We start from the raw sequence: 13,679 nt of genomic DNA, 5'->3' as shown, positions 1-13,679 counted from the left end.
TGTTCCAGGACTGACTGTTTGATGATTTGTTCTAAAACTTTTCCAGTGATAGATGTCAAGCTGACGGGTCGGTAGTCACCCAGATCCTCCTTTTTCCCCTTCTTGAAGATGGGGCCAACATTCGCCTGCCTCCAATCTTCCGGCACCTCTCCTGTACTCCAAGAAACTTCAAAAATAATAGCCAGAGACTCAGAAATTACATCCACAAGCTCTTTTAGAACCCTTGGGTGCAGTTCATCTGGCCCTGAGGACTTAGTTTCATTTAAAGAAACGAGATGTTTATGTACTACCCCCTACACTGATCCTAGGTTGGAACTTCATACCCTCCTATAAGTTCTGTTTTTGAAGGTGGGAAGCTCACAACCCCCATTTCAGGAAATATCCTAACTGTTACTGTAGGGAGGGGAAAGACTGGCATTCTGCAGCAGCTCCTTCAAGTAGTGCTTAAAACTGTGACTGGAGAGGAGAGGAAAACAAAGTTTCCATTCAATCAGGCACCTTTAAGACCAAAAAAGTTTTATTCAGGGTCTGAGCTTTTGTGTGAACACACACTGTTCTATAGCACGGGGATGAGAAGGTTTTCAGAACCACCTCATAAGGCAGCGGGAGCATCTGTAGGGTGAGGGGGACACGGAAGGGCAATGACTGAACTGTTCCCTTGCTGTCTTAAATTCTGGTTTCTGAACCTCTGAATTGGGCGGGTTAGAGATCCAAACCAATACGTTAATGCACTTGATACACACATGAAGAAGACTTAACACCAATAATGCACCTTCTGCAAGCAAAATGGGGCTCCAGCTTCATAGGAGAAGGGAACTCGTCTGCTGAATCCCCATCTTTGCCTATACAAGATCACCATGAGAAGTCTTCCCCACCCTGCACTGCATCATCTGGGGATCATTTCTGAGGGAGGGAGGGAGGGAGGGAAGGCTAACCACACTGCTCAGTGCTTTGGCAATCCTGGCAGATCACTGACTACAGAAGCGATTTATTCAAGCACAGCCAAGTGAGCTGGGTTTCCATTTCCCGGATAGATTCAAGGAGAAACAGGCCCTAATGTCAAAGGGAGGGCATCCCTAGCTTAAGGGGATCACTGGATTCCATATCCGTGCTGTAGAATTGAGGCTATTTAGTTCAAGAACTGGTCTTTCCTGATGGCCTTTGGTAAGCCTTTCCCTCTCAGGACTCAGCTTGCCAGATGAGGACAATGATACCGCGGCCGCTCTTCTGGGCTTGGCGTAAAGGAGATATGAACTGTTTAAACAGTGTGCTGCTAAAATAACGATATTGCCCTAGAGTTCGTATTACCTTGCTCTTTCACTGGTGATGAAGTAAGGCCCAAGGCTAGGACATGGAAAAATTAGAGGGAAGAACTGGTGACAAATGGCACATTTTGCACAGCCCTGAACTCTTTTAAAGATGATGATGGTGGTGGTGGTGATAAGGAAGACAACGTGGGATGTTCAGAACATTACAGATACAGGAACACAATTTTATGTATTTTATTTACTTTATTTATATTCAACTTTTCTATTCCAGTGGAGACCCGATGCAGCTTACATCCTTCTCGTCTACTTTGGTTTGTCCTCACAACAATCCTGAGAATTGTCTGAGAGAATGTGACTGGGTTGGGATTCAAACCCAGGTCTCCTAAACCCTACACTTTAACCACTACACCATGCTGAATTTTTTTTTTAAAAAAAACATTGTTCTTAGAATCACAGAGTTAGAAGGGATCTTCAGGGTCATCTAGTCCAACCCCCTGCACAATGCAGGAACTTCACAAATACCGCCCCCCCTCCCCAAATTCACAGGATCTGCATTGTTGTCAGATGGCCATCCAGCCTCTGTTTGAAAACCTCCAAAGAAGGAGAGCCCACCACCTCCCGAGGGCCACAGAAAACAATTCTGCCCCATCCTCTATAGGACAGCCCTTCAAGTACTTGAAGATGACGATCATATCACCTCTCAGCCACCTCCTCTCCAAGCTAAACATGCCCAGCACCTTCAATCTTTCTTTGTAGGAATCATAGAGTTAGAAGGGACCTCCAGGGTCATCTAGTCCAACCCCATGCACAATGCAGGAAATTCACAAATACTGCCCCCCTCCCCAAATTCACAGGATCTGCATTGTTGTCAGATGGCCATCCAGCCTCTGTTTGAAAACCTCCAAAGAAGGAGAGCCCACTGCTTCCTGAGGGCCACAGAAAACAATTCTGCCCCATCCTCTATATGACAGCCCTTCAAGTACTTGAAGATGGTGATCATATCACCTCTCAGCCACCTCCTCTTCAAGCTAAACATGCCCAGCTCTTTCAATCTTTCTTTGTAGGAATCATAGAATCATAGAAGGTACCTCCAGGGTCATCTAGTCCAACCCCATGCACAATGCAGGAAATTCACAAATACCGCTCCCACCCTAAATTCACAGGATCTGCATTGCTGTCAGATGGCCATCCAGCCTCTGTTTGAAAATCTCCAAAGAAGGAGAACCCACCACCTCCCGAGGGCCACAGAAAACAATTCTGCACCATCCTCTATATGACAGCCCTTCAAGTACTTGAAGATGGTGATCATATCACTTCTCAGCCACCTCCTCTCCAGGCTAAACATCCCCAGCTCCTTTACCTTTCCTCATAGGACTTGGTCTCCAGACCCCCTCACCATCTCTGTCACCCATCTCTGGACCCGTTCCAGCTTGTCTATATCCTTCTTAAAATGTGGTGCCCAAAACTGAACACAATACTCCAGTACAGGGCTCTTCTTACAGGGTCTACTATAATCTCTTGGAGGATTGGCTACATCAGGGATGTGTGGCCTAATATGCCCTGGTCTTACCAGAGCAGAGTAAAGCAATACCATCATTTCATGTGATCTGGACACTATACTTCTGTTAATACAGCCCAATATTGTATTTCCAGCCTTTTTAGCCACCGCATAACACTGTTGACTAGTGTTCAGCATATGGTCCACTAAGACCCCTAGATCCTTTTCGCACATACTACTGCTAAGACAAGTCTCCCCTATCCTATAACTATGCATGGAACTTACCTAAATGCAGAACTTTACATTTATCCCTGTTAAAATTCATTTTATTGGTTTCAGCCGAGTTTTCCAGCCTGTCAAGATCATCCTGGATCCTACTTCTGTCTTCTACTGCATTTGCAACCCCTTTTAGTAATCATAGCCATCCTCTCTAAATGTTCCAGGACTGACTGATGATTCGTTCTAAAACTTTTCCAGGTATAGACATCAAGCTGATGGGTTGGTAGTTACCTGGATCCTCCTTTTCCCCCTTCTTGAAGATGGCGACAACATTTGCCAGCCTCCAATCTTCTGGAACCTCTTCTGTTCACCAGGAATTCTCAAAAATAATGGCCAGAGGCTCAGAAATTACATCCGCAAACTCTTTTAGTACTCTTGGGAGCAGTTCATCTGGCCCTGAGGAGTTAGTTTCATTTAAAGAAACTAGGTGTTTATGTACTACCCCTATGCTGATCCTAGGTTGGAACGCCATACCCTCATTATATGTTCTGTTTTTGCCATGTTGAACACCGTTTCCCTCAGAAGAGATGACTGAGGAAAAGTAGGAATTGAGCAATTCTGCCCTCTCTGTTACCTCTAATAATTTCACTTTCCTGCCCTCGCAATGGGCCTGTCATGTTCCTGGTCTTTTTCTTACTCTGAACATAAGAAAATAACCCTTTTTTGTTGTTTTTAGCATCTTTGGCCACCCTAAGCTCATACTGAGCTTTAGCTTTCCTAACTCTTTCTCTAACTGTTTCTTCTGTTAATAAGATACAGGAGACAAAGGCTGTTTTCCCACTGACCTTACTCCGGAGCGACATCCCTCTTCACCGCGCAGCGTCTACGTGGATTTCCCACCAACTGCTATGCACAACCAGGAAGTGCCGCGGCTTTTGTGTCGCAGATGTAAACCGCTAAAAACCAGTTTACATCTGCAACGCAAAAGCCGTGGCTCTTCCTGGTCATGCGCAGCAGTTGGTGGGAAATCCACGCAGATGCTGCACGGTGAAGAGGGACGTCGCTCCGGAGTAAGGTCAGTGGGAAAACGGCCAAAGTTAGCCATTCAGAATATTAGAGATAAAGGAACACAAAATTTCCATTTGGTTAAGGATAATGAAACCTTGGGATGTAGCTGCTTTTCATTTGGAGGGGCCACCAAAGGAAAACACACACACCCATTACGCTCCCTTCCTCTTCATTCAGACACGCGCCAATGACTTTAGAGAGAGTCCTGCAGCCAGAACTCGTCCCTGCACAATGCCCTTCTGGTGTAGCTCTTGTCTATTTCAGTGGGGCTTACCCAGGAGCACCTCCCCAGTCAGAAATCAGAAACCAAACCTACAGTTTGTAGATTTGCACAGTACAAACACTGTATTTATTTAAGTTGTTTGTAGCCCACCTTTCTCATTGGGACTCAAGGAGGATTACACTGAGGGAGTCAAGATGATCAACAGGATGTGACATTCAATACACAGTGAAATAGGATTTGGGTTGTAGAACCAACCAGAAATCTAAAAACAGAGTTGAAGCAAAGCGTAAGTGTTAACATGACGCATTAAATGATGTAGGATTACACAGTGGGATCCAGTTTACAACAAACTATACATAGTATAGATGCTTCTGAGATGTGGTGCTGGAAAAGACTCTTGAGAGTCCCTTGGACCGCCAGAAGATGAAATCAGTCAGTCCTAAGGGCAATCAACCCAGACTGTTCACTGGAAGGTCAGATGCTGAAGCTGAAGCTCAGATAATTTGGTCACCAAATGAGAAGGGAGCACTCACTAGAGAAGATCCTGATGCTGCGAAAGACAGAAGGCAAAAGAAGAAGGGGACGGCAAAAAATGAGATGGCTGGAAGCGTTACTAATGTAACAAACACGAATTTGAGCAGAATTTGGAGGATGGTGGAAGACAGCAGGGCCTGGCATGACTTTGTCCATGGGGTCTCAAAGAGTCGAACTACAAGCGGGCCTGTGGGGGCACAGCCTAGGCAGGGCCCCCTGACTTGGGGCCCCTAACCAGCCTCCAGTGCCTCGGCTGCATCCTTCTCCATTCTGCCGTCGTCACACACAGTTGCTTCTGCTTGCTTAGGGGCCGGAAGAATTCTCTGACCCCTCAGCAAGCAGGAACAACGGGGCACTTTCAGCGCCCAGGACTGAAAATTAAGCTCCACGTTGGGCTGACGTTGGGCTAGAGGGCGCCTGTAAGAAGAGGCCGTTCTGGCCCTCAAGTGGGGCGGCGGGGGTAGAGAGCCGATGGCTCCATTGCAGGCTTTCTCTGCCAGACAGGGCAGGGTAGGGTAGGCTGGCGCACACAAGTGGAGGTCCCGGCTGCAGTCTGGGGCTGGGGATCAGTGGAGCAGTGATGTTCGCCTGCAGGGGTTTTCTGGCCTGGTCTCACTGGCCACCCAAGCAAGGGTGGGAGCTGCGCTTGGGCAGCCTCGGCTTGCCCTCTGACAGTAAGAAATCCGAATTGGAGGTCTTATAGCCCCAGAAGTCAGCTGCAACTTGATGGCGCCTTCTACCTCCCCCTTGTCCCGCCAGGCTTGCCTAGCTGGATCATGCTACAGGTAAGGGCAGGAGACCGTGCGGCATGTATCTAAACCTCTGAGTGGCTCCCCACCAGAGCTGTTGGAAGAGGGGTGGAAAGAGATCACCTTGGGGCAGCTGTGGGTTGGGGGGAGGCTGTATGGCAGCAAGCTGGCAGCTTTCCTCCTCAGCGGTGATAGGAGAGAAGGCCATGGAGGTTGGGGCTAGGGTTCCCAAATCCCCCGCTAGGCCTGGAGACCCCCGATTTGGAGCCTCCTCCCCCCGCTGGCCATAAAAGCGAAAGCGGGGGGAGGGGGAGAACGGCAGCCCTTCCCACCCAGCCCCCATCGCAGCAGCCAGAGCTCTTCCATTTTCTCAGGCTGCTTCCCGCCCCCAGTCAGCTGGCCGGTGAAGGGAGGGGAGCCCAGCCACGCCTCCAAAGGACCATGTGCCTTTGCACCTCCGGAGGTGAGGGAGTTCTGCCGGCTTCCTATTCCATGCCATAAAGTGCCCAGCTGGTGTGCCTGTGTTGCTGTGAGAAGCTGGCAGCAACTCGTGAGTACAGAGTCCCCTGCATCAGATTGGCCAAAAACGGGGGGGGGGGGGAGAGGGAAACGTCTTCTCATAGGGTATAATGGGGAATTGATCTGGAGGTTTCGGGGGCTCTGGGGGAGCTGTTTTTTGAGGTAGAGGCACCAAATTTTCAATATAGTATCTAGTGCCTCTCCCCAAAGTATCCCCCAAATTTCAAAACGATTGGACCAGGGGGTCCAATTCTATGAGCCCCTAAAGAAGGTGCCCTTATCCTTCATTATTTCCTATGGAAGGAAGACATTTAAAAAGGTGTGCTGTCCCTTTAAATGTGATGGCCAAAACTCTCTTGGAGTTCAATTATGCTTGTCACACTCTTGTTCCTGGCTCTGCCCCAATGTCTCCTGGCTCCACCCCCAAAGTCTCCTGGCTCCACCCCCAAAGTCCCCAGATATTTCTTGAATTGGACTTGGCAACCCTAGTTGGGGCCACTATGTGTGCCCTGAAAAAAAATCAGGGCCCCCCAATTCTTCAAATCCTGGCTACGGGGCTGACAACAACAATACATAGTATGGACCACAGTCCCTAACAATTTATCCAAGTAACTTTGTGAAGAATTTTGTAAAGTGTAACAAAATTTGAGTCCTGCCTTTAATTCTGGGTATAAGCTTTTGTATGCATGCACCCTTCTTCAGACAGATTTGGGGCAGGTAGCCATGTTGGTCCAAAGCATCAGAACAAAGTTTGATTCCAGTGCCACTGTTGTGTGTATGCACATGGAAGTTTATAACCAGAATTAAACTTCTTTGGTCTTCAGACCAACACAGCTATTCACCTGAACCTTTGTAAAATCATATCAGCAAAACAGCTGTAAACTCCAAGGGGAGGAAGGAACACCAATCTAAAACATGAAGTGGGGAGGGGACAGAAAAGAGAAAGGCCAAGACCCTGAAGGTTAAAGGACTAAAAAGGCAGTAAGGAATGCTTTTGTTTCAGTGGGAAGGAAGACTAAATTGTTGAACCTGAGTTGCCACTACAAATAAGCCTTAATTTGAACATCCTCTTACTTTTCACCATTACTTGGGCTTCAAGCATCAAACTAGTTAGGCCAAAGTAGACATTTACTGGCACTTGCATGGCTGGAGTTCCCAGAAATTTTTTGAAAATTAAATTGTCAGTTGAATGACCCTGGAGGACCTCTGTGAACTGAGGTTTTTTTTAAAAAAAAATGCTGGGAACTCTGAATACATAAACTCCTAGTACCCACCTGGATTTTGATCAGAACTTATCTTCTGCTTTGGAGCAGTTTGTTTCAAACAAAGAGTAATTAAGATAGAGTTGCCAAGTCTGATGGTGGAGCCAGGGGCAAGGGTGTGGCAAGCACAACTGAACTCCAAAGAGAGTGCTTGCCATCACATTTAAAGGGACCACACTCCTTTTAAATGTCTTCCCTCCATTTGGGATAATGAAGCATAGGGGCACTTTTTTTGAGCTCATAGAATTGGTCCCCCTGGTCCAATCTTTTTGAAACTTGGGGGGTATCTTGAGGAGAGTCACCAGATGCTATGCAGAAGATTTGGTGCCTCTACCTCAAAAAACAGCCCCCCCAGAGCCCCAGATACCCACAGATCAATTTTCCATTATACCCTATGGGAATCGTTCTCCATAGGGACTAATGGAGTGTCCAGCAGACATTTTCCCCCCACCTGCTTTCTGATAACCCTGAATCTCTTCTTAATCTCTCCTGTAACCCCAATGTGGATGGGGAATTGGCATCTCCCACAACTGGAGGAGCTGGAGATGACCTTCTGCAGATCTCACATTACAGTGCCCCCATGCAACCCACAGATGCAGACCAGTTCAGAGGAAGATGTGAACTGATGTAAAACAGAAGCATCCCTCCAGCAAGAAAAACCAAGAGAACTGAGGGCCAGTTGAATGCAAATTATTTTGCTTTGTAAACTAGTTGTGAGGTCTAAGCCCCCCTAATAACTCCCTTGTTCCATTGTCTTCAGTTCAGAGGCCTATCTACCATCTCAAGTGCCAGACCCCCCCCCCCCTTTTAACATTTCTTCCGGCTTTGATATGCATCCCCGTCTCTTCCTTCTTCTCCTTTTCTTTAGTGGTTATATTGCCGGAAAGGGTGACAATTTTCACAGCAAATAAAGAGGCCTTCTTGTTGCTTTTATGGCCTTCAGAAGAAATGCTCTGTGAATTTTATGGCCAATGGGAAAGCCCTCTCCTTCCCCCCTCTACAAACTGAGGCTCAGACTGTTAAAACAACAGAAGTATCCTAATAGAGCTGGTGTAACAAGGGTCAAATACCAGGTGAGCGATCTGGTTCCCATGAAGGAAGGAAGACTTAAAGATAGGATAGAATCATGCCTTTCTATTAAAGGGTGCATTTTCTCCATTTGTTGTACTCCTATCAGTGCATAAAACCTAGCCTTGCATGCCTCTAAAAAGGGCCTGTAACAAATAAGAGCTCTAGAATTAAAGTGATCTTTTATGGGACAATCCTAACCCTCCAAGGCAAATCCAGTTAGGAGGTGCCTGACCCAATTCTACCCCACCCCTGTTTCCTCAGCAAAGGCACTAGGTTTATCAAGCTCCTCTTAAGATGCCCAACATGATGAGTCAGTGGTAGATAGGGTTGCCAGCTGTGGGCTGAGAAGTACTTGAGGGTGGAACCTGGGAAGGGTGTGGTTTGGAGAAGGAGGGACCTCAACAGGGCACAATATCAGAGAGTCCACCCTTCAGAACAGCCATTTTTCTCCAGGGGAACTGATCTTGGTCACCTGGAGATAAACTGTAATAGAGGGAGATCTCCAGGTGTCACCTGAAGGTTGGCAACTTTAGCTGTGGATCACAAGATGATTCTTGGTTTTCTGTTTGGCTAAATCATTTAACTCGGGGTGAAAGATTTACATTCTATGTGCTTTACTTGGAACATCAGAATTATAGTTTGCCAGAGCAATAGTAAATAATACAACCACCCCCCCCCCGCCCACTTCAGTTACTGTTGCAGTCATTTATTCAGTTCTTTACCTCAAACATTAATTGGGGAGGAGGGTGTTTTCATTTTTCTCCGATCGAATGTGACTTTAAACATGTAAGCCACAGAATTCTTCACTGCATTCAGTGTAAGCTACAGAAAGAAAGTTTTCTCAGCACTTTGCAACAAATCGACATTACTCAAGAAACACCTGAGATAAGCACTGTTTTCCCTCAGCATCTTTCTTCTCCAATCTTGTTAGTTCTTTCCAATTAACTGAAGTCAGTGTTTACAAACAAAGCACTTTTAAAGTACTCTCGATACTTATGAGAGAGCTCCCATGTGGGGTTCGCATTCTCCATTTGAACTCCAAATGACTTCAGAGTGCCTGGCTTGCCTAGGTCAAGCACACAAACTACACAATTGAACATATGAACATATGAAGCTGCCTTATACTGAATCAGACCCTGGGTCCATCAAAGTCAGTATTGTCTTCTCAGACTGGCAGCGGCTCTCCAGGGTCTCAAGCTGAGGTTTTTCACACCTATTTGCCTGGACCCTCTTTTGGAGATGCCAGGGATTGAACCTGGGACCTTCTGCTTCCCAAGCAGATGCTCTACCACTGAGCCACCGTCCCTCCCCGATTAAATTAAAGCAAACTCCGTTCAGAAAGTAAATACGAGACTACTGCAGCATAATTTTTTTCATCCCAAGGAATTTTCTGCTAGCTAAAAAGAAGATTTAAAATGGAATGCCTCCCCCAGGAAGGGTAACAGTGGTATCTCAGTGTCCATTGCAGTGCACAACTGAAGCCCAGGCTACGGTCTCCCAACCTGTCTGGTGCTTTGTTACTCCAAGCAAGGTTAACTGGACCTGCTCTGGGGCCACAACTGTCCTTTTGGAACAGCTTGCACAAGGAGGTCAGGAAGACCCTCACATGCCTATTCTTCTGCCCTAGGCAAAGCTCCGCCCCCTGCCACCCTCCTCCATGGTGCCCACACTGCTGCCCGCACCCTTCTGCCCCCCCCAGGCAAAGCCAGAGGAGGGTGCCCAGCCGGATGCAGCCTCTACACTGGTGGTGGCACACTGCAGGTGTCATGGAAGAGAGTGGCGAGGCATTTCAAGGTATAAGTTTTCATGTACATGCATACAAAAGCATGTACCTTGAATAAAACGTGATTGCTCTTAAAGGCGCCACTGGACTCAAAAGTTTGTTCTGCTGCTTCAGACCAACACAGCAACCCCCTGAATGTAACAGTTTAAGCCACTTTCATAAGGGATGTTTTCATAGCCTAGTGTAGTGTTTAGGGCAGGGGTGTCAAACATGCGGCCCAAGGGCTGAATCACGCCCCTAGAGGGCTCCTATCAGCCGCCGCCCGCCCCCCCCCCCGAGCAACTGGCTGTCATCTGCCTCCTTCTCCCTATCAGCTTGCTTTGCAAGGCTTGCTCAATCGCACAGCAGAGCTACAGAGCAAAACCTGTTTTCTCAATTGGCTGAGGGTCCCTCCGTTGGAGAGGAAGGGGGGAAGGCAGAGCTTGTTTTCCCAGGCTTTCTCAATTGCACAGCAGAGCTACTGAGCCAAGTCTCTTTTCCTTCTAGTGGCTGAGGCTTCCTCCCCCCACACACACAGTCCCCTGGGGAAGGAAGGGAAGAGACACAGCTTCCTTTGCCCCATTCCCTGGATCCCAGGGGAGAAGTACAAAGAAAGCACCTTTAAGACCATTGAGGTCTTTCCTTTTTTTAAATTATTGTTTTGCTGCTTTGCTCCCAATTCTTTAATCCTAGTCCTACCACACTGTTTACTGGACATTCTATGCAGTCTGAGAATAAGGTTTTGAAAATATTTCATAATCCATCCTAAGTCTCAGTGAGGCATCTATAAATGAATAAACAGATAAAATCATCATTATCATTACTACTACTACTACTTCATTACAACTGGTGCGAAAGCAAGGCTAGGTCTGAATGGGTACTCTGATAATTTCCAACAAAAAGGCATGTTCTACCGACTCAACGCGTGTACAAGCAGGCCTCCGATTCAGTGGGAGCACACAGGAGCGCAGCTTTTGCACCTTTCTGAGAGTTCCTCCTCCTCCTTCTGAGAGTTCCACCTCCCTGTCCATTGAATACTATGTGCAGCTGCATAACAATCCCTGGATGAGCTCCACCACCTATTTTTCTACAAAATGACCACTGTGTACAGGTATAAACGAGAAACCAGTGAAGCACCAAATCCTCAGGTGAAAAGTACCTGTGCAGGCTTATATTTCTGTTTGTCTTTTCCAACAGGTAAAACAAGAACAAGAGAGAAGTACCGTGTAGTTTACACAGACCATCAGAGACTAGAACTGGAGAAAGAATTTCATTACAACAGATACATAACGATCAGGAGGAAGTCTGAGCTTGCCGCAAACTTAAGACTTTCTGAGAGACAGGTAGAGTATGGATTACACACGCCAGATTTCCTGTCCGACAGGTGAAGTAATGCGTTAGCCCAGACCTGGATGACCCAAGCTAGCTGGATCTAATCAGAGTGCAGAAGCTTAAGCAGGGTCAGTCCTGTTTAGTATTTGGATGGGAGACCACCAAGGATTGCTACAGAAGCAGGCAATGAATGGCAAGCTACCTCTGTTTGTCTCTTGCACTGAGAAACCTATGAGGTCAACCAGCGAGGGATGGTGGGGATTTATCAGGAGAATGGCCCAGGCCACTTTGCTGGCAGCATCACACAAAAGAAGCAATGCCATTATGCCAGCGACTTACAGGAGATGCTCTGGTACTTGGACAAAAACTCTATAGTAAAATCAGCTTCTGCTGTTGAGTTTTTGCCCAAATACCAGAGGAACTGGCTTGATGATGTCACTACCTATGTGAAGCCAGCAACATGGCCTGGATCCTCCTCCCGGTAAGTCCCCTCCTGGCCAGCTTACTGGTGGCTTGGGGCAAGGGCCCATTGGCAGGGGGAGCCTCCCCTCCCCCAAGGCGTCTGGCAACCCTATGAGGTCACCATAATTTGGCGGTAACTTCATGATACCTTCCACTAACACAAAGTAATACTTCATTGGGTCAAATTTATGTGCATATAAACATAAGTGGCTATTCTTAGGAACATTTCACCAAGACTATGCTTTCTGCTACCGGCTGACCAGTCTTCCCATACAGGCAATTTGAGGTATTTGCATTTGGTTTTATTTGCTGTTGAATGCTTGCGATGTACTGTTTTAATCTGTATGCTGGTTTGAGTATCTGCTAAATTGATCCAGGTTTGAATCCTCACTGTGCCATGAAAGCGTGTTGGGTGACCTTGTGCCAGTCACGCACTCTCAACCTAACCTGCTTCGCAGGGTTGTTGTGAGGATAAAAATGGAGAAAAGGAGAACAGTGGAACACTTACCCAGTCTTTATGGGGGAGAGAGATGGGATGCAGATTAAGAAAATATTTTTAATGCTGTTTAAAGGATGTTAAGCACAGCTTTCTCTAAGATGAGTGCTTCTCTGTGGTGCCATAGAGTTTCCCCCCAAATTGCTAGAGCATCCCCGCACAAAACCATAGAGTTTTCCCTAAATTCCTAGCATGTCCCCACGCAACTTGCCCGGCACGATACATCACTACTGGGTGATGTCATCACGCTGCATGCCACAGCAAACATGACAGAGCTGTGCATGCGATAAAAGTCCCCCACCAGCTGCCGGCAACCCTAGGCCTTAGTGATTGAAATGAGGCTTTGAAGGTTGCGCTGCTTGCTTACGTGGTCATATCACACATGCTGTGAGCAAAATTTTCATGCCTCCCACCCCCGGCCTCACCTAAAGGCAGCCAGTTTTGGAAAGCTTTACTGTGAAGCAAGAATCCACCCCTCATGATTTCACCTTAATTTGCCACTACGAGAACCTCGGTTAGTGCCAAAAAGGCATTCTGAAATCCACCCAGAAAGTAACTTAGCAGGATGCGTTTATCATTTCCTATTGAGTAAGGTTTAGCTAATATACGGATTATGTTTGGTGGCTAGCATTGGAAACAGTTTTGTTATTTGCATGCTCTCCAGGTAAAAATCTGGTTCCAGAACCGCAGAGCCAAAGAACGGAAATTAATGAAGAAGAAAATGACAAATTTTGACGGTGGGAGCCTAAGTTCCATCCAAAGTGACTCAGGTTCAATGAGTCCCATCCCAATTCCTGACCCACAGACTCATTCAGAGATGACCGGTCCTTTGTTTCCACCGCCACCGCCTCTGCCTCCCCTCCCAATGAATGGCTTGCAGCACAATGGGAACATTCAGCAGGTTGTGGCATCCCAGTAAGACTGTTTCCTTTAATGAAGAATACTGCAAACCCCGTGAGGACATGGAGCTCCACCACAGACAAAGCAGCTGTCAAAATTGTCTGCGAGAGACCCTGCCATCACAACAGCCTGTTGAATGGTACAGACAACTGTGAGTCTGTTAGCAAAGGTGGAATTGTGGAATATTCTTTGGCAAGGGCATTCTATGACAGGGGTTAGCACTGAGACCAACAGGCTCTTGTCCGCACTAAGCTGGAGTGGTTTGGGGCAGGGAAAAAGGATCACAGTCAGAGTGGATCCCTGGGCTCACTTTTAG

General features: G+C 47.1%; 1 protein-coding gene across 1 annotated transcript in view; it reads left to right on the top strand.

Moving 5' to 3' along the window:
• Positions 1 to 13,382, top strand: part of LOC132578940 (homeobox protein CDX-4-like) — a 31,772-nt gene extending 18,390 nt beyond the window's left edge. The window contains exons 2-3 of the mRNA XM_060249107.1: positions 11,371 to 11,516; positions 13,128 to 13,382. Coding sequence (XP_060105090.1) covers positions 11,371 to 11,516; positions 13,128 to 13,382 — 401 coding nt within the window. The remainder of the gene's footprint in view (positions 1 to 11,370; positions 11,517 to 13,127) is intronic.
• The last annotated feature ends 297 nt before the right edge of the window (positions 13,383 to 13,679 follow it).

The sequence above is a fragment of the Heteronotia binoei genome, chromosome 11 (assembly GCF_032191835.1).
Source record: "Heteronotia binoei isolate CCM8104 ecotype False Entrance Well chromosome 11, APGP_CSIRO_Hbin_v1, whole genome shotgun sequence".
In the NCBI taxonomy this organism is placed as follows: Eukaryota; Metazoa; Chordata; class Lepidosauria; order Squamata; family Gekkonidae; genus Heteronotia; species Heteronotia binoei.
The sequence above is the reverse complement of the archived record's forward strand: the minus strand, read 5'-3'. Positions and strand labels throughout refer to the sequence as shown.